Consider the following 22,095-nt stretch of genomic DNA (forward strand, 5'->3'; position numbering starts at 1 on the left):
GACACAGCTAATCTTTGGCTGTGTCTTGTCAGTTACAAAACACAGCTAATCTTTGGAGCAAAATGTGTCTTGCTTATGAATTTGATTAGCTAAATGGCCCCTGCAAACGCTGCGACAAACTGCAATGATTATTTCTAGATCACGAATGTCCTGTAGGGATTCACACGAGCCTTACAGCAACAAAGCTGTAACGCTCAGGTCCACTTGTCCAGTTGTCGGGGAGCAGGTGTTGGTGAGAGCAAAGACGGCCAAGACATCAGTGGGTAGAAATGGCACAGATGGGCTTCCCTTCCAAAAAAAAAAAACACTCCAGCCGTGTGTTCTGCCCCAGCGCAGGGCATTTACTAAATCAGTTTATTTGAAACGTTCAGCAGTTATAAAAACAACACTTAGAGGCCAGTTCAGAAGCAATATAAATACATATTCAACAATAGATCGAAAGTATTCAAAGGAATAACCACAATATCAGAGTCACATGGGGGACACATACATCAGTATGACTTTTTCCTCCTTACATACAAAATGTCCGATAATTTCTCTAATTATTGAAGGAATCTGTGTTTGTACAAATTTGACAGGCAAATCACCAGGGACCAGAGTAAGTACAAGGAACAGTTTGAAGTCATTTGGACAAGTTGTCTGTATATTTTAGGGTAGACTCTGTGGTTAGGTGCATGCTCTACAGCCATTTTCTTTTCTTTTCTGTTCGGTAAACACAATGTCTTTCTGGGTAATGGTAGCTCCATGTTTTGGTGTTATTCTATTTTTTTAGTAGTGCTGGTGTCACTCTCTTGGCACAGCTAATGTCCGTAGGGAGGTGACGCTCTGTTCTCTCTGTGACAATTAAAACTAATTAAACATTACTATACGACTAAAACTTACAGTTAAAATTGCTCCAATTTGCAGGAGCCCAAGTGATAAGTAAAGCATTTAGTGCTTCTGTGGAGGAGGAGGAGAGGAGAGGGGAGGGCGGTCCAGTCACACGGAAAGAGGACACCCCGCTTTTCTGCTTGACTGGCCCCCCATTATATTAAAAGGCACTGCGGTAAGTGGGCCGGGGTCCCGAATGAGGCCACAGATTCTCTACACTTAGTGCAGGAGAAGTGGGGATCATTGCTGCAGTATGGGAGATTATTAGCGGCTCAATGACTCCTTCGACTTGGAACATACCGACTTGATGTTACTTCAGAATTAACACGGCAGAGGTGTGAGATGTCTTCTCTAACAGCTACTATCAAATCTAGATGAAGTTAACAATGACATGAATTAATTCCTTGACTACTTCCAGTTAATGGAAAACAGCATTTATTATTACAGGCGTGGACATCTGAACTGTCCTAACAACACGATAAAGTGACAGTCTGTGAAGCTAGCGTTAAGCCTCAGGTATGGAAACAAAGTCTGCAGGAAAAAAAAAAGAAGACTTGGTTTAACTAGGTGTGTGGTAGGAAAGAGGGGATGTATAGTGTGTACGGATGTGTCAGGGGGTGGAAAGGGGGTAAAGACGACGGAGAGAGAGAGAAATGCTCCTTCCTCTGAAGATGTAGCTCGCTCTCTCACACTGGAGCAAATGCATGGCCTTTGCAGAGGGGCTTATCCTTCTTCGAGTAGAACGTCTTACCCTCCAGGTTGGTTTGGCAGAGCTTTAAAGATGAAAGGAGACAGACAGAGACAGATTGGGAAACCAGGGCAGGGCTGATATGAGACTTCAACGTTGCCGATGTGAATTTACACAGATCTCTACTGGCCAGAGCTGGCACATATTATTTACTTGACCGCATTTACTTAAGTTTTCCTCACAGGATGAGAGAGAGAGATGGAGAGAGCAATAGACTGCAGGTGACAGGTTAAAAGAGAGAGAGAGAGAGAGAGAGAGAGACAGGAGGGAGGGAGGAAAGCTTGAGGTCCAGAGATGGAGACAGATTTTTCGGGTGCCATTGTGCTGTGAGGGCCACGAGATGCTGGGGCAAAGAGAGAGCCACATTGAGCCATATCAATCAAAATGACTTACAGCACAGACGAAGCACGTATCGTGCCAGCTGTAGCCCAAGGCCTCCAGAAACCGATCCCCGGCATCAATCTTAAAGTCACAGCCGTGGCATTTGGTGCCAAACATCTTCTCGTAGTCTGGAGGGGGGAAAAATAGTGGGAGGTGGTGAGGTGGCGAGCAGAGGACACATGGGATAACCATCCGAATAAAATAAAATTTCAATTCAAACAAACTTTAATGATCTCTGTGGTCTCCGAGATCACCATACGTAAACATCCCTTAACCTTTCTAGGTTTCTAGGATGCTCTGGACTTTGAAATAGATTTCCAAATCTGAAGAGGAGTCATATTTATACTACAGGTAATCACTGGGACTGAATGACAGCAGTAAAGACGGACGACGCCAAATGTTGTCTCTTCATAACCTTACTGTTTGCGTTATTTTGTCCACCCACTGTACATTAGTGCCTTTCCCCCGTGTATGGCAGGGATTAGGATGAGGGGAAATTGCTCCAGATACTCGACTGGATTTGCCAGTCTCTTTCATCACAAGGACTCTGGGGAAAGTGTCAGGTTATAATGCCGCTTCTTGAGAGTGAGTGGGTAGGAGCTGTACAATCCCTGCAAGATGCTGAGGCAGCAGAATGTTTATCAGAGCTAAAGGCATTATTCAGAATATGAGTACTCAGGCTCTGGCTTCGCCTCTGATAAAGCAGCGCAGAGACTCAGTAGTGAGCGAGAGGCGCGCTGCCCCGCTAAATCATTTACAGCATAATAGAAGAGCACACACCATTCATAAAATCCAATAGAGAAATGTAGGAAGTAAACTGGAGCTAAATAGATTACAGTAGATGAAAACATCACACTTCATGATTGACTGCGGTATGCGCCAAGACATTTATAATATACGCCTAGGCCAAACCCCCCACAGCAATACTACAGTATAAGTATGCTTTACAAAAATGTGTCACAATAGCTTGGTTAAAAAAAATAAATAGAAATGATTAAGTAAAACTGGAGAGACTTTTTATTTTCCAAGAAAACATTTTTTTTTTTTGCCCTTTGCCAGGTCTCTAAGTCACTCAGCAGCTTCAGTTTTCTGTTTTAGCACCACAGCTTCTGATATTTAGTCTCAGCTGTGCCGTGCTTGGCTGTGGCACTAATTTAAAGTAAAGATCAAACCTCCTCTATCAAAGAAGCTCCATCAAAAACTTAATGCCGTGTGGCGGCATGTCAGTTCTCCTCTGTTCATCTGTGTACTTAAGCCAGTGCAGACTTATAATAAATATGTAAGGCTCGATCGGCGTGCGCGACGTTACAGGGCGTCTTACATGGTTTGAGATATTTTCAGCTGGCACCGGAACTAATCACAATCTGCACGCTGAGATTTTCTGAACATGGTTTTTCTCTTGCCAGTGTTTCATATTTTCTTAAGGATTAGCTTTAAACGCCGCCTGGCAGCGACTCGGGTTCAGAACTAAACTTTCCATTAAAACTAGGGTCTCTGTGAGCGGCACCGTCTGTTCAGCACTGATGGCTACTGCTGTCATTCCTTTTTTCAAATGTTCATCGAGAAACCACATTAATATGACGCTTCCTTTTATTTCCAGAGGATTTGACAATTTAATCTATTTTATGAAGGCTAAGGAATGTGCGACCAGAAATTATTAAAGCTGGGGTAGGCAATCATTTTTTGTCCTTATTGGAGAAAAATTCCATAATAACCTTGTACTTTTTAAGAATAAGTGGTCTGAGAGGAAACTTTCCCCACCTCCTCCTGGTTCCATTTTCAGACCCTAAAAATATCTAGCTCGTGACTGGAGACTTTGGCCAATCACAGGTGTTTTAAGAGAGAGACAGACATCCTATTGGTTGTTTTAAAGCCTGATTCAACGGCAGAAAATCCAGCAGGAATAATTACTATGCAGAAACTGCCAACAGTGCAAATCAACTCAGAAAAGCAAGACAAGAGATTTCATGAAGGGCATCGAGATAAATCTGACAATAAATGCAACGAAACATGTTAAAGCGTTAAATGGATGGAGATAACTTGGAGATAGCTTGCCGTGATTCTTCTGAAGAGACATTCATTTTCCTGTAATATCTAATTGTGTTTTAGTGGTTGGTTAGGTCGTGTTGGTGGAACCATGCAAGCAATGAGTGGATATGTGAACTGATGCTAATAGTTTAGCCTTCCTTTAACCACTGTGGTCAAACGTCTCACTTCAACAATGGCGGCTTCTCACAGTTTTACGGCTGGAGCATGAATCATAGTGTGTCATCTCAAAGGGTTTTACAGGCCTATAAGCTCAAAAAGCATATAAATTACTGCTTTATAACAGAAGTGGTCATGATCTGAATGATAAGATCATGCTCGTTGGGTTGGAGTTGGAGGTGCTCATTTCCAAGAGGGGAGAGCTGCAGGATGAAGGGCTGATTTCAAGATCTCTGCCTACCCCGGCTTAAAGTATGAATGAGACAGAGTTCCTGTGCAAAAACACAGTCAAACTAAATATTGAATGTGGACTGAGAAAATGTTGGTTTCCACTTGATAAATGTGAAATGAGAAATTTACAGCGTGTTGTAAAGCAAAGGTGGACGTAGATATCACCAGTTTACTCAATACTTTGAACGACAGAGGCTATCACAAGGATTATTAATGAAGCACGGGGAAGACGAAGCTGTAATCAGTCTACTCAGTACAGTCCTATTCAGAAGGCACACAACTTGTGAAACCTCTACTACACCGCTATGTTTTCCACCACAGTAAAAAAAAAAAAAAAAATGTGCCTTGTTCCAAAGAGACATTATGTTCTTCTAAGATTGTTTTCGTATCCCTTTTCTTTAGTTTCTCACCTCTCTCACAGTAGGGTTCACCCTCTTCCATGTAAAAGGCTTGGTTCCTGATGGGAGCTTTGCAGGCTGCACACTTGAAACACTGAACATGGTAGGTCATCTTCAGGGCATGCATGATTTCCTGATAAAGGAGGAAAAAACACATCATGAAAACTACGCCCATGTGTTGATACAACTGTTCAGCTGTGAAATGTCTCTGTGATTCTAGTTTGGTTTGGCTGGAGATGATGGCGCAGCCCCTTACCCCTGTGATCTTCTTTTTACACTTGGCACAGTTGGGGGCGTATCGGTTGTCGTGGCACTTGGTACAGTAGACAGCCCCCCGTTCCTCGAAGAAGCCACCCTCCTCCAGCACCACCTTACACTGGGTACACGTGAACTCCTCCGGGTGCCAAGAGCGTCCCAGCGCCACCAGGTACCGACCCCTGGAAACGCACACATGCACACAGATCAAAGGAATTACTGAAATCTGAAAGATACATTTTTAACTCCCGACTGTAAAAACACAGACAGCAGATGTTGGAAAGATTCAGCAGGAAAAGTACGCCGGTCCCTCTGTGATATGTGAACGAAACCTGGAGAAGTTTTTAGTTCCTCTCCGATATTTCTACCTTCAGTTGTTGGAAAAAAGTTCTTCTGTTTGGTTGCAATAAAGGCCAGAATAAGAACTAAGGTTCCTCTAGTGTCATTGAAATGTCAGGAAGACATTTGTCCCCAGTGATAACAGGATGTCTCCAAACCGTGTGAATTATGCTGACTGACTTAATTTGCTGCAGACATTCAGTTTGTGGTTGTGCATATTAACCGTCTTAAATTATGAGTCATTGAAAGGAGCAAACACTGGGAGTATTATACCGCTGTAAAAGAAATCCATCAAACTGTCAGTGCAGCTGTCTCACCTGATGATTTTGTTGCAGGCACCGCACACTGGAGTCCTCCCGTTGTCTTCGGGCGCCTGCTGTGCTGCCTGCAGGATAGAGCTACGGTTCTGCATAGGCGTCGGCTGGACCGGCTGCTGGTGCTGGGTGACCACGGTGCTAGTCTTGTCCGGTCTAAAGCGGTCAGCAAAATTTGGGTCAGTGACCCACGGTGGTCGGACGGAAGGGCCAGAACTGCGGGCCGGTGCTGCTGCTGCTGCAGCTGCAGTCTTGGAGCCTGGGCCAGAAACAGATACAGAGCAATTTGTTTTGGAATTACAGCACAACAGGAAGACTTGGCAGCGACTGAACAATTTCACATCGGAGGGACAGCTTTATGTAATGCATGCACCCGCTCCAGATGTCCGTTGTGACAGTTTTGTGTGTCACATTGTTGTCGACGATTCTCGCGTATTGACACTTAAGAATAAGGAATCTATTAGCACAACCTCTACTGGATGCTGCTGGGGTTTTCTTTTTACGCATCAGCGGGAGCAGAAACTCACCATCTGGTTTATCTGCTGCTTGGGCCTTGGCAGGTGAGGGAGTTGGCTCAAGGCTGTGGGGAGAAAATGACTAATTAGTAAAAGGCACACACACACACACACACACACACACACACACACACACACACAGAGAGAGAGAAAGAGAGAAAGAGAGAGAGAGACACACACACACTCCGTAACCATGGTTACTTCTCAATGAACGTCATGTTTGAATATCAGCAGCCATGGCGGCCTCTAATATGATTAGCTTCTGTATGAATGGCTCTAAGCACTATCATCATTAATGCTAATCAGAATCAACAGGAGAGCATTGTGTTCTCATATGGCACATACCGCTTTAGTGGAGTAGCTTTAGCTGTATATATATAGTGAGCTGTTTAAATCAGTTCATAGTGAGATAAAAATCAGTCACATAATTCAAGTAAACAATGCTGAACAACCAACGTGCATCCAAACAACATATTGTCTCTGCTACCAGAACGGTTCGAGCGCTTCAAGTTTTTCGAACAAGGAAAAAATAAAAAAATAAAAAAAATCAGAAACTTCTTCAACGTCTCCTCGGATTGATTGACATCACTCACCGGCGAAGTTAGACAACGAGAAACTCATCAGACGCGTTATGCTGTCAGATTTGGATGCAGCAGTGTTTTGCTTCAAGCCTGCATGTGCAGAAGTGTTGAAATAAAGAGTTTTCTACATTTCAAAGTTCTCTTACCCGCAGCAAGCGTCACTATATTCAGAAAATCTTCAAACCATGACTGAGACAGAAAAACAACTTCTGAGCCAAGACAGTGAGCTCTGGAGACGTCTTTACTTGAGAAAAAAAAATATAACACCGCCTCAGGCATCCATCATGTTTACATCATCAACTGTGCCATCTATGTTACACTAATGAAAGATGATGAAATTGTTTCTCATTTGCAAAGGAAAAGAGAAGAATTTGTAATGAATTACCCCGCGACAGCCTCGTTCTATAGTACTGCCTAAATCAGGTTAAGTCTGCATATCAATTATGCTCTGTATGTATCCAAACAACTAAACACAAGAAGTTACAGATTCAGGAGAAGTTACTGACTTACAGCTGGGAGCTATCTCACACGAAGAAGACTAAAACACTCTGCTATCTTCCGAGCAGCACACTCTGAATAATAAAAGACAATAAATTCCTTTGTAACAGCGAGAAGATGGCTTGCAGGGCTGGTGACAGTGAAGAAGTTAAATCTTTTTAAATTGAGGAAGGTAAAAACCCCCTACCAGGAGATATTTTACAAAGAAACTACAGCATAACAGAGTGAAAGGAAGAGAGAAGGCTGAATGAGAAATCTCTGGCAGGCAGGTCAGACAAAGGACAAAGCCTGTTTGACACACAGACCCTGGATCACGGACCCTCCACTCCACCCACTGACCAGTCCGTCTTCTGGCACCCCACCTATCAACTAACAAAACAGCACTGTCTTTAGCTACGGATGCACTCCACCGCCGAGCTGACCTACATGGCAACAGGCCAGTAGCATCGTCTTCCCTTAGAAATTTGCGAGGCTTCTTTGGCTGCACCTCAGCACGGTGAAGGTTGCAGGTGCAAATTGGAGCACATCATGTACAGCGGCTTATTCCCACCTGGAGCGACCTGGATCATGTTTTCTTGACATTTTCACCGCTTTCAACATCCTCCTCCCCTCCTCTGCTCAGTGAGAGGCTTGATGTGATGCAGGTGCACAATACCCGCATCACAGTCTGTGCACACAGGGGTTTCTTTATTTATTTTTTGTCTTTGACGTTGGAGCGTTTCCTTTCACTTTCCCTGTTCACTCTTTGCACCTCTGATTTCCGATTCACCTCTGTTTTTTTTGTTATTTTTTTTTAGCTTCCACTCCTGAGGGATGCATCGACCTGAGCAATAAGGATAGCAGAGGAGTTTTCTGGCAGCTCAGTATCCGGCAGGGGAAGGGAGTAGGTTTTGATTTCCCATGGAGCAAAAAGCCACTGACATGTGTCACCCTCCGCCCAGCGAGGAGGTAAAGGTGATGCAGCTCTGCAAGAACCTGAATGTGACAACCAAAATGTCAAACAATGACGGCACATGCCAAGCAGGGCGGGCAGAGAGAGAGAGAGGGAGAGAGAGGCTGCCTTTATACATACAGTTCAGGTTCAGGTATTGAAATATATAATTAGAAACTTCTGTTCCTGTTTCTCAACTTCCCATTCAGTGAATGTGGCATTTAACGTAACATTTAAATCATCTATTTCACATTCAAATTCCTCCCGAACTAAACGTGACATTCAGTGTGTGATAAGGCAGGTGTCTGGATACAGTTCTGATTACAGAGCATGGTTCTCGTTGGGCGTACTTGAATACCCATTTGTCTTCCATTTTAACATCATTTTCTTATTTCTTTACTACTTAAACCAGCCTTTTTTTTTTTGCTAGTGTTTTGCGTGAGACCACTCCACTGCTGCTGAAACACGAATATGGTAATGTTGATCTTCTTCATTACATTTTAAACACTCGGATATTTTTTATTTCAAGCCAAAGGACTAGAGGCTGCATTTTTTTCACTGTTCACCTCTGGACTTTATGAATGTGTATTACCTCATGTGTGTATGCCCATTTGTTGTTTTTATGCCTGAGCGCACAACAATTTTCTTTCTCTGGGGCAATAAAAGTAAACCTTGAACCCCTGATCTCGGAGAAGACACCCCATTAATTCAGACCTGTATAAATACTGAGGAAAGCCCTGCGTCTACATAATCACTTTTGTTCAGTGCGCCGGGCAAGTAAAGCAATTGTTGTGACTTAGCCCAAGAAAAAAAACGAAAAGACAGAAATGATAGATTGGATTTTAAGAGATATATATCCTTTTAAAGCTTGCATACTGAGTGCATGAGAAGAAAGGAAACACAGAAGAAAGGACAGAGGAACAAGAGTGTCTTTTTTTCAGTTTTTTTTTATATATTATTGAAGACAGCAGGAAAAAAACAAAAGTACAGATTTATCTTCCTTTTCTTTCTTAATGGTTGGAGAAGCCTATTAGATGAGGGGATCGGAAATGGAGACTCTAAAGGATGAAGAACTCAATAAATGTAAACAGGCAGAGAGAGAGAAAGAGAAACAGAGAGACAGAGAGATCAAAGGAGGGTCTGACACTTCACAATCAAAGAAGAATAACGAACAGAAAGGCGCTTCCCACTGCCGAAAAACCCCCTTTCCATCTTCCCACCAGTTTACTCCAAGTAACGCAGTGTGAAATGGAAAACAGGGCTACAGACACAGTGGTCCACAGTGTCAACAAACATCAAGTCAAAAAATTCAGAGGGAGATCTTACACTTAGGCTCAGTATGCAAGGTTCCACTTTGGGCTTTGTCATCTAGGCTATGCTTCGTCTATTTTTTGGTTTGCTTCTTTTCTTTGTTTCCCCCAAACTTCTTTGTCACCACATCTGTATCTGAAAGGTGAAATTTGCTAACTGCCGTCAGACAGTCGGCCATCTTCGTAGTCTTTTGTCACATAGTCGTTGCGGTGTGGCTATCGCTAGCGGGCTCTGGCTGGGCTCTGCGTCCCAGGGTGTCAGCGATGTCGCTCAGGATTTGATATTCAGGGCGCGAGCAGACCTGTCGTGGTGCCAGTCCCTCAGACGGGCATAGCGGGGGCTCTGAATCTCAGTGAGGAACTTTTCCCTGACCACAGGCAACACAGATATGAAACGAGAGACAGACAAGAAGGAAACAGATTGCAGAAGAGAGAATAAATAAAGGGACTTGGACAGAGAGCAGAGAGTGGAGTAAAGACCACAAATATAAAAAGTGAAGAAGTAGCTGAAGAATAAAACTGATGAAACAGAATAGATGAGATATTATATAATAAGGTAAAAGGCAAATATTAAAGTAAGCCAGACAGTTATTATGTGCTTATTTACTTTCGTGCTGGGAGCAAGGTGAGAATATTGTCTGTCTGTACTAAACTTAGCTTGGCTACCAGGCGGGCTATGCTTTGTTCAATATGAAGCAACAACCAACAGGCAAAACAGCAAGCATGCGTCAAGGTAACAAAAACATTATATCTCGTTTGTCCAGTATGATGAGAAAACTGAAACACATTTTGTTGTTTTTTGTGCAGGCGATTATGTGCTGAGCAATTTCTTGGAAGAAACAGTCTTTCCCAGGAATATAATGCACCCATAAAAATACACGGTCAGATTCAGATGGATGCAGATTAGTAGATTTTGCTGGGGGCAAGCTGCATCTTCCCTTTTTCCAGTCTTCATGCTAAGCTAAGCAGCTGCTGGCTCCAGATACATATTAATCACAAAACATGAGATTTGCTATCAGTCATCTCATCTACGTTTCAGCAACAAAGCAAATGAGAAACGGAGCAGATTCTTGCACTAATGTGCAGATCACACCAAATGAAGGCAAATGCATGTACACACACACACACACACACACCACCCATGCCAGTTATTAAAGCCACACAGTGACAATAACTAATAGTTTGTTCTTGTTTCAAAATGAGCAGCTTGCACAAACACAAATATCTGCGACTATTCACATTAGCGGCATTCCAGTTTTTACCTGGCCCTCTTCATGTTTTCATCGTCTGGGTCCTGCACTGAGAGATCCAGGAGAGAGACACATCAGAATGCCTCACTGGCTAAAACACACACACACCCCCACTGCTGGCTGCAGAGGCAGCAGATCGCACACCAAGACAAAATATGAAAGGTAATACTACTCATTATATTTAATGGAGCCGTTTTTTTCTATATCTGGCCGATTCGTCACACTGAAAAGATGCAGAGCTGTCACTGATGACAGCCGCCGCCTGACAGCCGAGGCATCCCCCCACAACTAAAAAATGGACAAACCTTTTATCCACCTTTTCTGTCAATCTTTCTGCTGTCACGCTCACTGATATCCCCTATGATCACATCACATAAGATCAGTAACAGCCCCCCCCCCTCCTACAGCTTATCATGACTACCAGAGAGGCCCACCCCAACCCATCACTCTCTCTCTCTCTCGTTTCTTGCCCGACTAAGGCCCTGACTTACTGAAGTCGGTGCCTGTGAGCTGGGCCAGGATGCGGAAGGAGCGAGACTGGGTGGTGCCAGTGCGGGGCTGCCAGTCCTCAGTGTCCTGGATCAGCCTCTTCTTGCTGCGGTCGTTGGGGATAAAACAGGGTATGTTGTCCACCCTGAGGCCGTGCCTGCACACACACCCAGCAGCAGCACACGGCAGGCGTGGTTAACACAATCCCATCAAGGGACTACCCACCACCACCACCCCCAACCCAGCTAATCAGGTGACCTTGAAAACAGAGGACATCCTGAACAGATCATGCAATACTTGGTATGCTTAGTATCAGTGTCACGCAATAAGACAGCTAATGGATACCCATTACTGAGATTTCTCATGGGCATACTGTATACTCTCATAAATGGACATTACCACATTAGAAATCATATTTATCTCTGTCATTAGAATCAATGGGAGAAGATCTGGTTTCAATACCTGGCCTTGTTTGTGCAAAAAAAATAAAAAATCTAACTACATCTCAAAGCTTTTACTTTTGATAAACAACTCAAGAGGCCGCACTAAAAAGGCTTTTCATTTCAAACACATCTTTTCAGCACAGCTGCTGCATGCATTCACAAACAAGCAAGTAGAGCATAAAAGATGAATGGTCACTAATGAACTGCCATCTCTGGGCTGTAAACTCAATCACTGCATATTCCAGCAGCCATTCTCTCTCTCTTTTTTTATTTTTTTTTTTTATAAATAGCCCAGCCGCGTTAACCTCCTAAGCGGACAATCCGACCAGCATGCAGCAGTCCCCTTACTTGGACACTTGGTAGATATCGTCATAGTAAGTAGCTTCACCCCTGTGTGAAAGACCAAAGACCAAATAAAGACTCGTTGTATGCAGATAATTCACAAAATAGAGAAGATGGAAAATAAAAAAAATAAATAAAAAGATGGTAAATGGTTTAATTTAACTGAGAGCAAATGGTACAAGAAAAGAGAGAAGACAACAAAAAGACAAGGACGCCTACAAGAGTTCTTATTATAAATGAGTTATTATAAGCTCAAATTGGTCAGTAAAAACCAGGTCACAAGCAAACATTGCTTTTTCATTAAAATTAAAAATAATAATAATAATATATATATATATAAATACTAACTTGTCAAGAGCTTCCATCTGTGGAGTTAAAAGAAAAGAGGAAAACACAAAGTGAGAGAAAGAGGTCAGAGGTCAGCTTTAGGGAAGGGGAGACACAGAACACGTTAAAATCCCACTATGGCTGTTCACAACAGAAGAGGGAAAATCACAGCAAAATGCAGAGAGCATGCGAGAGGTGGCGCGAGACATGCCGTTGTTGCTCCGTGAAAGAAGGGCAGCATTGTTTGTCAGTCAAACCATCTATTGTAACCCTGACCCGGAATGACTCAGTGGACTGGCACAAAAACCCTGGCTGTTCTTCACACACATGGTTTACAGGGTTATGTAAATGGATGTAGTTTCTGCCAAAAAAAAAATAAAAAATCATTCTTGTGCTCTGCCACCCCTATAAATAATGATAAATGCCACAGCAGTGATGTACTGTGTCACTGGAAGCTCTGTACAAACAGTATAACACAGAAAATGGTTTAAACACACCACAGCTAGACACACTATGCTGTAGCTGTGCCTTTTGTGTAGAGTTCAACTGTGTCTTCACCAAACTGGTCTGACAGTTATGATTAAGCTGCACAGTTTGCAAAGATAACAAGAGGAATGTGTTTTCACTGTACACTGAGAAAGTTCAGAAAGCAAAGGCTGATCGGGGACAACAGTTGTGTGAGAACCCAGAAGAATTCACAAGCGAGGCAAACTTCTGCAACCGACCACATCTCACTCGTATTTAAAGTCTGAGAACTGCCACGGCAGAAATGACAGGATCCGGACTGGCCTATTCTTTGAGGCATTTTTATGCCACGCTGCCACTTTTAAGAGCATAAAAATAAAAATAAAAAATAAAAATCCTAGAATAAAATCTCCTAGAATCCTAGAATAAAATCTCAAAACTAAGTGGTTAAAAAAAGAAATATTCAGAAGTCAAATTGATCAATGAAGTTTTCGAGGACGTAGTGAAACTTTTCCAACACCGCGGATCAAATATTGAACTTGAGGTAATACACATTTCTCTTAGAGCAGGAAAGACATCTTCTCAGCTTTCTGCCCTTAAAACCATTCATAAATTAATAAATAAAAGATCCTAACTCGATGAAATCAAGATTTTCCACCACTACTCATCAGATGTCACAAGGAAAAAGACGCGCGGTCCGACACAGCCTACAGTTCGGTAAATGTTGAGAGGAACACAGAATTTATTTAAATGTAAATTACAAATAAAATGTGGTTTTCCTCTGAGCTCACCACAGACGTCTTGAAGCAGAGTGCAAACAAAAAGATGATTGGATGCATTACTCCAGGTAAACCTTTATAATGATGTAGTGATCAGTCACTACGAAGCAAACAACCTTGCTTTTAATGGCGGAGAATCGATACTTGAGACCAAAGTTCAAAAGTATTTTTATGGACCTGAAAATCTACCGTTTTCTTTCCAGCAAACTACTGCCTTGAGATGAAAGACACAAGTAATTATGAGAGTCAGTCAATAGCCCATCTGTTGAAATAGCAGATCACTTCTAAAAGTTTTGCAAGAAAGAGATAAGAGTTAGTCTTTCTCTTTCACCGACTCAAATCTGTGCGTCCCATCGTTTAAGAAGATATAACCTCAACCGTATTACTTGTCTACTTTAACCAATCCTAGTTAAATCTTTTATTTCCATTCACATTATGGAGACAGTTTATATCCCCAGAATATGAGTAATGCATATACAAAAGATCTCTCTGTACTAAGATAAATCAACATCTACAGTGGTCAAAAACTCAAACAGAGTTAAAACAGTTTCACTGCAGTGTTTTTTTTTTTTTTCACCTGGAACTTGAATTGTAATATTTCAGCTAAACATTCCCCACTGTGCTATCAACTCCAGGGTTTGTCATGACATAATCCACAAAGGCAGCTGGTGTATTACTGCGAGCGTGTTCAAGCAACAGAATAAATCAAGACAAAAGGCTTCACATGTTTGCAATTTCATGTCTTGAATTGTTGGAAGTTATTAAGTTGATCTCCACGGTGAGTCAGCATACATTTGCAAAATTTATGTTTTCTCTGTAATGCCTCTTAATGCCTTTGACATCATTTTGGAAACATACTGCAGCAGTAATTGAACTAAACTCTTCTAAATCCTGAAAGACTTATTTGCTCTTCTTTCTTTTTTTTTTGTTGAGAATAATGAGACATCAAAAACACCATTAAAACCACATTAGTCACATTGCGGTTTCAAAGGTCATGGTTTTTGTTTATCCACCTACCCATTCTGTGGCTGTTGTGTGCTCGCGTGGCCCTGCGAGAGCGGCGTGTTAAGTTTAGGCGAGTAGGCCACAGGTTTAATAGCGGGTCCTGAGTTGGCAGTACCACCACCTGCTGTAAATGGCCTCGCCATCTTGTTAATGGCTGTGCTTGGGGCAAAGGAGTACTTTGGCTGAACAGAAGCTGCAGTAAGCGAGTCCTGTGAGGGTGTGGGAGAAGGAGACAATGCGGCACAGTGCACAACATGCAGTTAGACATTTCTGACAGGAAAAGTTCCTTCTGCCGTTGCACAATCCCAAGGTTTTCTAGTGCAGCCTAATATTTACTCATAGCGACTTATTACTCCATACCGCTCTGTCAAAGCCTGCAGGCTTTTCTCTACACGCGGAAGAAGTGCTTAAGAAGTGTGAACACAGCCATTTTATTTGTGTTGGCAGTCGGCCAAGGACTGGCCAAGTAATGTGCTACTGCTGGCGAAAAATTCTCAAAGTGAGAAACTGTCATTTATAACGGACATGTCTCACTAATGAGATTTCTCACCGAGCATTATGCACTGACTGAAGAGTGCCCCTGCTGTAATGGAACACTGACTTTACGTTAGCATTATGTGCAAGATGCCTTAATAAAAACAGGGTGCAGCACAAATCAGTTTACAACACTATTGTACTGTTCACTGTAATCACTCGGGCAAGTTGCTCCAGAGAGGACTGACAGTGAAACTGAATGCATCCGTGTTTTTTTTATCTTGTACCAGGGATTGCGCAAGGCTTTACAGAAAAATAAACTACAGGAAATTCCAAAAGCAACATTCACAACACTACAGCCAGCAAACAACTCATTTAGCAAGTCACTGGTGTCTGACTAATGCACAGAGCACGGATTTAAACACAAAGTGACGTAACACACTCTTGAACACAATAAGTGAGTGACGATTATAGGAAGTCTCGGATTTAATGTCACAGCAGACCATGACAAACCCATCCAGGTGTTCATACAGAGGTGAGTGCTTGATATAAATGCAGTCCTACCTTCTCGTTTCCGCCCGCTTTGAAAGCTCTGAAGACAGAAAGAGACAGAGACGGTGGTTAAAACATTGAGTCACTGAGACCACATCAAATATACACATTACAAGGAATTTTCCAAGTTACAGCGTGGCAACGGTTCTGTCCAGTCTCCTTTAAAAAATAAAGCTTTAACTATAAACTGAACAAACTACTACAAAAAAAGTAGTTATTCCCTATTTATTACATTTAATATTGCACCAGTACCCCAGTATTAGTATTGTGCACACACTTAAAGTTACAATGATTAAAACTATAATAAATTACTGTAAATACAAATATGTTGCAGCATATAATTATTGTAGCTTATTGTAACTTAACAGTAATTGTTATTATTATTATTGAACTTCACATAGACCAGCAGAATGAAAGAGAATTAATTATAAATGCTCAGTATAATTATATCAATGCATCAACATATAAAATCTAGAGCAGTGGTTCCCAAAGTGGGGAGCGCGACCCCTAGGGGGGGGCGCAGAGCCATTGCAGGGGGGGGCGCAGGGCGCGAATGGAATTAGAGGGTGACAATTTTTCGGGACTCCAGCGGGTCACGGTATTCCCGTGGGAGTCCTGCGGTATGGGAGTTAATTTCACTGTTGGTAACGTGATAGGGACGGGATAGAGCAAATAATCAACGGGAGCGGGCGGGAGCGGGACGGAGCCGGAGATTAAATTAAAAAAATTACGCTGCAATGCGGTGAGTGCACCCAACTTTAGACAACTACATAGGCAGCAGCACGGGATTTGGGAGTCTTTCTCTAGGGATTTTGCGGGGCAGTCTAGGTCTGTTTGCAGATTCACCCAGAAAGATAAGAATATCCGCCACAATCTTGTACACTTCTTAAGGTTAATCCTAGGATTCACATTGCTGCAGAGCAACACAGCAGACCTCCATTAGGATATCTTTGCACACTAAATGGCTCCTAAAGGAACGACGCAAACAGTGGTGAGAGGATGGTAGTGATTTATGTGTACTACACAAAGCTGTGATAGGGTTAAGTGAGAATGAACCAGCCCTGCAGTCACCCTAATTGTTCCAGGCTATAATCACACAAAAACAATAGACGGCACTTCCTGCGACAGTGAGAAATGAATACCCGACTCGTGTCATCGCCTGCGCAACCACAGATAGAGCCGTGTTAAAGACAGAGCGGCAGAAGGGCTGAACAGATAGAGAGAAAGGAGAGAAGGGAAGGAGGCATACTGACATGTCAGTACATGTCACGTTTCTGGGAAGACGGATCAACGTGACATCAATGTGCCTGAGATCACATTAGCCTGCAATTTGATGAGTCACACTCGAAGCCAGGGATATAAGGAATGTGTACGAAGGCTGATCTTTAACTGAATTTATTCTGGCACACTGGACGCAAATGAAAGAAATGTGGAGATGATTAACTCACGGTTTCTTGGAAGAAATTATTTTCGCTTGGGCCGAGTTGACCTGTGCCGAGACCGAGTATGAACATTGTATGAGATCATTTCCTACCTCATTTCATGGATCACTTATTTCAGCTGATGCGTGCTTGGATTTTTCGAGCAGATATTTGATAAAGTCAGAACTTTCACCACAAAGAAAACACAAAAAAAGACCTCCCATGATACAGTAATCACCGGCAAACTCCAACCACAACCCTGTGAGACCAATCGCTGACAGCGAAGCACTGAAATATGGGCCTAATGTGTCCCAGTAGAGGCTGTGTTATCTCTTTCTTTGGAAGGCGAAAATCTATTGCCCATATTTTTTTTTGTGATTCCGCTCCCTATAAAACGCTCTGGATAAAGCTTAAACCTTTCCCATAAAAAAAAACGCCACGAGATGATCATTGGTGTTGAACAAAATGAGACACTAAACGTAACAATAGACTATATCTCATCACGCTGCAGCTGTCCTCCTCTCTTGACATTAAAGAACCGTGGACGGCAGCCAAGACGCAAATAAATAAAACTGACAACAGCTCCTCTCCGAGAAGTGTTTCAGGAAAACAATATTTGCTTGTCTCGCACTATAATAACAATGGGACAAGGGTTGAGATGAAGAGCGGAGGACCGGGGATTCATGGGAAGGGAGTCATGGGTGAGAAAGCAGAAGAGTGGAAGAATGTGAAATGTTTACAATAGCAGGAGTCCACAAGGAGATGAGAAATAGAGCAGACAAACCACCGAGTGAAGGATAAGTAGTCCTGGTGCTAAGTAAACATGCAGGCTTATTACGGGTCTGGCAAAATATTACACCACTCCCTGCGAGATAAAGGTGAAAAGAGGAAAACACATTTTTTCATTAAATGGGCTTAAGTTTTCAAATGCAGTTTATTTCACACACACACACTCTGCTCAAATTACATTTCTAATTCTTATCCCCTCACAAAGCAGTAAAGATTTTCTGTCTCTCTTTTTTGTTATTTAATTATTCTCATTTCAACTCTGAAATCTATCAACCTATTGCTCTCTCTATCTCTATCTCGCTCTATCTATATCTATATATCTCTCTATATATCTCAATATCTCTCTCTATATACATCTCTAGATCTCTATATATATATATCTCTATATCTCTATATAGCTCTATATATATCTCTATATCTCTCAATCTCTCTATATGTATATCTCTTTATCTCTATACCTCTCTATATATCTCGATATCTCTCTCTCTATATATATATATATATATATATATATATATATATATCTCGATCTCTATCTCTATATATCTCTCTCGATATATTTCGATCTCTATCTCTATCTCGCTCTCACACACTCCCTTTAAGGGAGTCGTGCATAGTGCCTCACCTCTTTCTGAGCGTTGCTGTTATGGGGCAATATTGCCGCTCGTTGCTGCTAGCAATGTAGCTGATCTCCTCACATGTCAACCATATGCAGTAGCTCGTTTTATTCCTAGTTATAACTTGTCGAATTATATAGCACAGTTAAATTACATATTACACACAAGACTGCAAAAATCTGTACTGAATATTTTTTTATTGATGAAATGTCAGAAAATAGTTTCACAGTAACAGCCTTTTAATTTCCCGCAGTCTTACGCGATGTCTTCAGACGTGTTATTTTAAAATAATAAATAAATGGATAAACGTTTGACATTTTTACTTTAAATAAAAGATTTTTCAGCCAGCAAAAGTAGGTAATTTTCCGCTATCAGTGCAACTTTACTGCACATCACTGGGAAATACATATGTCAACTCCTGACAGTTTTATCATAACCCCAATTAAGACAGTTTAAAAGGGAGAGAAGAATGCATAGGCCTGCTGGATGGAGACGTCGGCGAGGTTAGAGTATGTTGAGTGAATGCGAGAGGAGCACTGAATGTGTTGAAGAATTAATTCACTTTAAATTAAAGTATTAATTTAAGTAAAAACCCTGCTTTCTGGAAGGTCGCGTGAACGACTAGCAGCTGTTCTGACTCTCGACTAACGAAAGTGAACAAACAAGATTTGTAAGGTTTTAACAGCTGAGTCTCTTGGCAGGCAACAGCAAAATGAGCAAGATACCACAGATACTTTCCCATTATTGAGGAGGATCAAAAAAATGAGCCCTGTGATAGCAGCGAGCTCATCTTCATTACTTAAAGAGTCAATAGATTGTCATTTTCTGAGGATTTCTGGTTATTCAATAATTACATTCACTTTATAGTTCTTTGGGAGGGGAAACTTTGTTTTATAATTAAGCTCCTAATGAAACATTTCAGCTTCTACTCCGCAGAGATATTTTGTCAGGATTTTCTAATGTGAGCAGGTATAAGTGGGGCCTATAGGAAGGTTATCCAGTGCTAATTAAAATTATAGAGGGAGTAAAATATATATAAAAAAAGAATCCTGGCTCACACTTAACGACTAAAGTGTTTTAGTCTGAAGAAAGTTTCTCTAATTTCATTATGCAGCAGGGGTATTATGTAACGTACCCAAGGTTGATCTGGAAATGGTTTATTTGAACAGAACAAAGGCCGGTGTCTCCACCTAACAGCAGCTGGCATGCATATCTGCTGCTAAGTGCAGACTATTCACCCCCTGCTCTTGCGTCTTTCAGATGATAAGGAAAGAATATTTCTGTAAGAACAGGTTCAGAAAGCTGTTAGCTGTGCCAGTATCACATAACACAGAGGGTTTTAACATCTAGGCTTGAAACAGCATCCAAATAGTGATTGGCAATAACGCAGAATTAAGGATAACACCCAGATCTTAGGAATGTCTGTTGAGTATGCGGTTTGGTTGTGCAAAATTATAAGTGGGTCATACTGAACACAGCCAGGTTATGGTTATTATCATTTCACCTATAATACACGTCATATTTTGAAAGATGAAGTCTGCAGTTGTCTTGCAGACTAACCTGCCAGTTCATTAGTTACACTAGTGAAAATTAATGCATGCCAACTGTCCTGCACTAAATCCCCCTTCATGACTGTTCTGTTTTTGTTCAAACAGCGTCAGGAAGGTGGTAAATCAACGGTATGATGATTTTGGAGGATGTAATTTGTGGTGCTGTTAAACTGGAACGAATAAGCCCGCTGACTAAAGCAGGATAGTCTAAATAGTAGAAACATGTGTAGTAGTTTCAATAGTACTACAAGCCACAGCCTCTAAAATGAAAACACAGTTACATCAAAAGCACTGTTGGCTATTTGAAACTAATGCCTCCGTGAAGCTAAGATGTAGTGCAGGACTGTTATACTGGAATTTGTTTATACTGGTGTATCTAATGGACCGGCCAAGGGATCATTTGTTTCAACTAACAAGACTTTATACTAACAAGACATTGTGGGGAATCAAAACAGAACACGTAGAGAGTGAAAATACATCTAAATATGTTTGTTCACAGGACTAGTTCTGTATAGATTAGGTAACAGTTGAAGAGGGACTAAATAAACTGCAGTTTGTAATAGTGTTATATCTATGTAGGCGGAATTGGGCAAACGATTTGTGCAAAGATATAGGTCAGGTTGCGAATCCTAAAAAATATTTCACTGATGAGCACCTGCAAACTGTGGTAATACTATCTTCACCTGCAGCTCTCATTTCTCTCACAGAACAACCTTTCTCCAAATTCTCCTCCACTCTGCCCAGCTGTTTTTCAAATATCCTGCTAACTACAGCACAGACAAAGAGACAAACAAGTTCAAACATAACCACCCTGGAGGAAATAATTACTTTTTTCCCGCAGCGTACAATGGTGAGGTTACGACTTTGGAGTAAAACTGACTTTGAGCCAGGTCTAAAACGAATTTAAGCCTCGGGGAAGTAAAATAATGGAATGCGTGAAGTGATAATTTTAATGTATTCCACAACTATATGTCACACTGGGGCAAACTTCAAGGACATTTTGGTATCTCATCTTGTCCAAGTATGAATAAAACGAGGGTGTATGTTTCCTGCTGATTTATGCTGCTGTTCGAATGAGATAAAAAATGGGAGGGCGAGTGACCACGTAGCATAACTCATTGCTGGACGACTTACTTGCTGAGGGTGAGGGTGAGGGTGTCTGTTGCTGCTCTGATCTTGTTTTGCGCCTCCACGTGAGTCATGTCCTCTGCATTGGCGTCGCCGATGGACACCACCCAGTCTCCCACGCCGATGCCGGCCTGGGCCGCCTTCCCGCCCGGCGTCAGCTAGAAGAAAACCAGAAATTTCAGAGGTTAGAGGACTATGAGAAAAATGGATTACAGAGAGGATGAAATCCAAAGTAAAATACTACTGCACACAACTGGATAGTCCAACAACCGATCAGAGCAACAAATTATGTGTTGTATGCTTCTTCGTAAACTCCTCAATCACTGTTGAAGTTTTTTGTCACTAACATCAGCCATTTAGTTGTGATTGAAACCAACTCAATGGTGCTTACATGTTGCTGTTACTCTTCTGTCTGTTACCATAAAGCCCGGCCAAACAATTTGACTGGTATGGCAAATCTTCACCAGACATAATGAAATCCAAATGTTGCGAATCCAGAAATTCAGCCACAACTTCGGGTTGAATTGACCAATTAAATAAAAACATGGCAATACAAGAAATCTACCATTTGGGTATTCAACTTATAATCAATCATCATGGTAAACACTCTCGAAATCAGATCCAGTTCACTTTCATGTCATTATCTGAGTCATTAAGTTATGTCAGAAAATAAAATATAAACCACTGTGGGGGAAAAAAAGTAATTAAATTGAATTATGTGACAACAGTACCTATCATCATATCACTAATGTCCGTGGTTGGAACCACAACGCACACAATCTAAACACACTAGGGGCCAGACGACTTTGCGGTAATGTCTGTTAACACTTAATCATCAACTTGAGGAGGCCGTGTTTCCGAGTCTGCTTCACTCATCACTACCAGGAA

General features: G+C 41.8%; 1 protein-coding gene across 4 annotated transcripts in view; it reads right to left on the reverse strand.

The window, feature by feature from the left end:
• Window positions 1–320: 320 nt before the first annotated feature.
• pdlim7 (PDZ and LIM domain 7) overlaps window positions 321–22,095 on the reverse strand; it is a 30,898-nt gene continuing 9,123 nt past the window's right edge. For 2 of the 4 annotated variants that reach the window (XM_084550124.1, XM_084550125.1), the window contains exons 3-11: window positions 21,214–21,365; window positions 15,715–15,742; window positions 14,689–14,885; window positions 6,269–6,321; window positions 5,745–6,000; window positions 5,090–5,270; window positions 4,846–4,966; window positions 2,012–2,127; window positions 321–1,643 (exon numbers count right to left, since the gene is read on the reverse strand). In XM_084550124.1, the coding sequence (XP_084406250.1) occupies window positions 1,557–1,643; window positions 2,012–2,127; window positions 4,846–4,966; window positions 5,090–5,270; window positions 5,745–6,000; window positions 6,269–6,321; window positions 14,689–14,885; window positions 15,715–15,742; window positions 21,214–21,365 (1,191 nt within the window). In that variant the 3' untranslated portion in view covers window positions 321–1,556. Of the gene's footprint in view, window positions 1,644–2,011; window positions 2,128–4,845; window positions 4,967–5,089; window positions 5,271–5,744; window positions 6,001–6,268; window positions 6,322–10,838; window positions 10,876–11,317; window positions 11,473–12,448; window positions 12,466–14,688; window positions 14,886–15,714; window positions 15,743–21,213; window positions 21,366–22,095 lie in introns of all 4 variants that reach the window. The other 2 variants (XM_084550127.1, XM_084550126.1) reach the window with 2 other exon arrangements.

Source organism: Chelon labrosus (assembly GCF_963514085.1).
Source record: "Chelon labrosus genome assembly, chromosome: 8".
Classification (NCBI taxonomy): domain Eukaryota; kingdom Metazoa; phylum Chordata; class Actinopteri; order Mugiliformes; family Mugilidae; genus Chelon; species Chelon labrosus.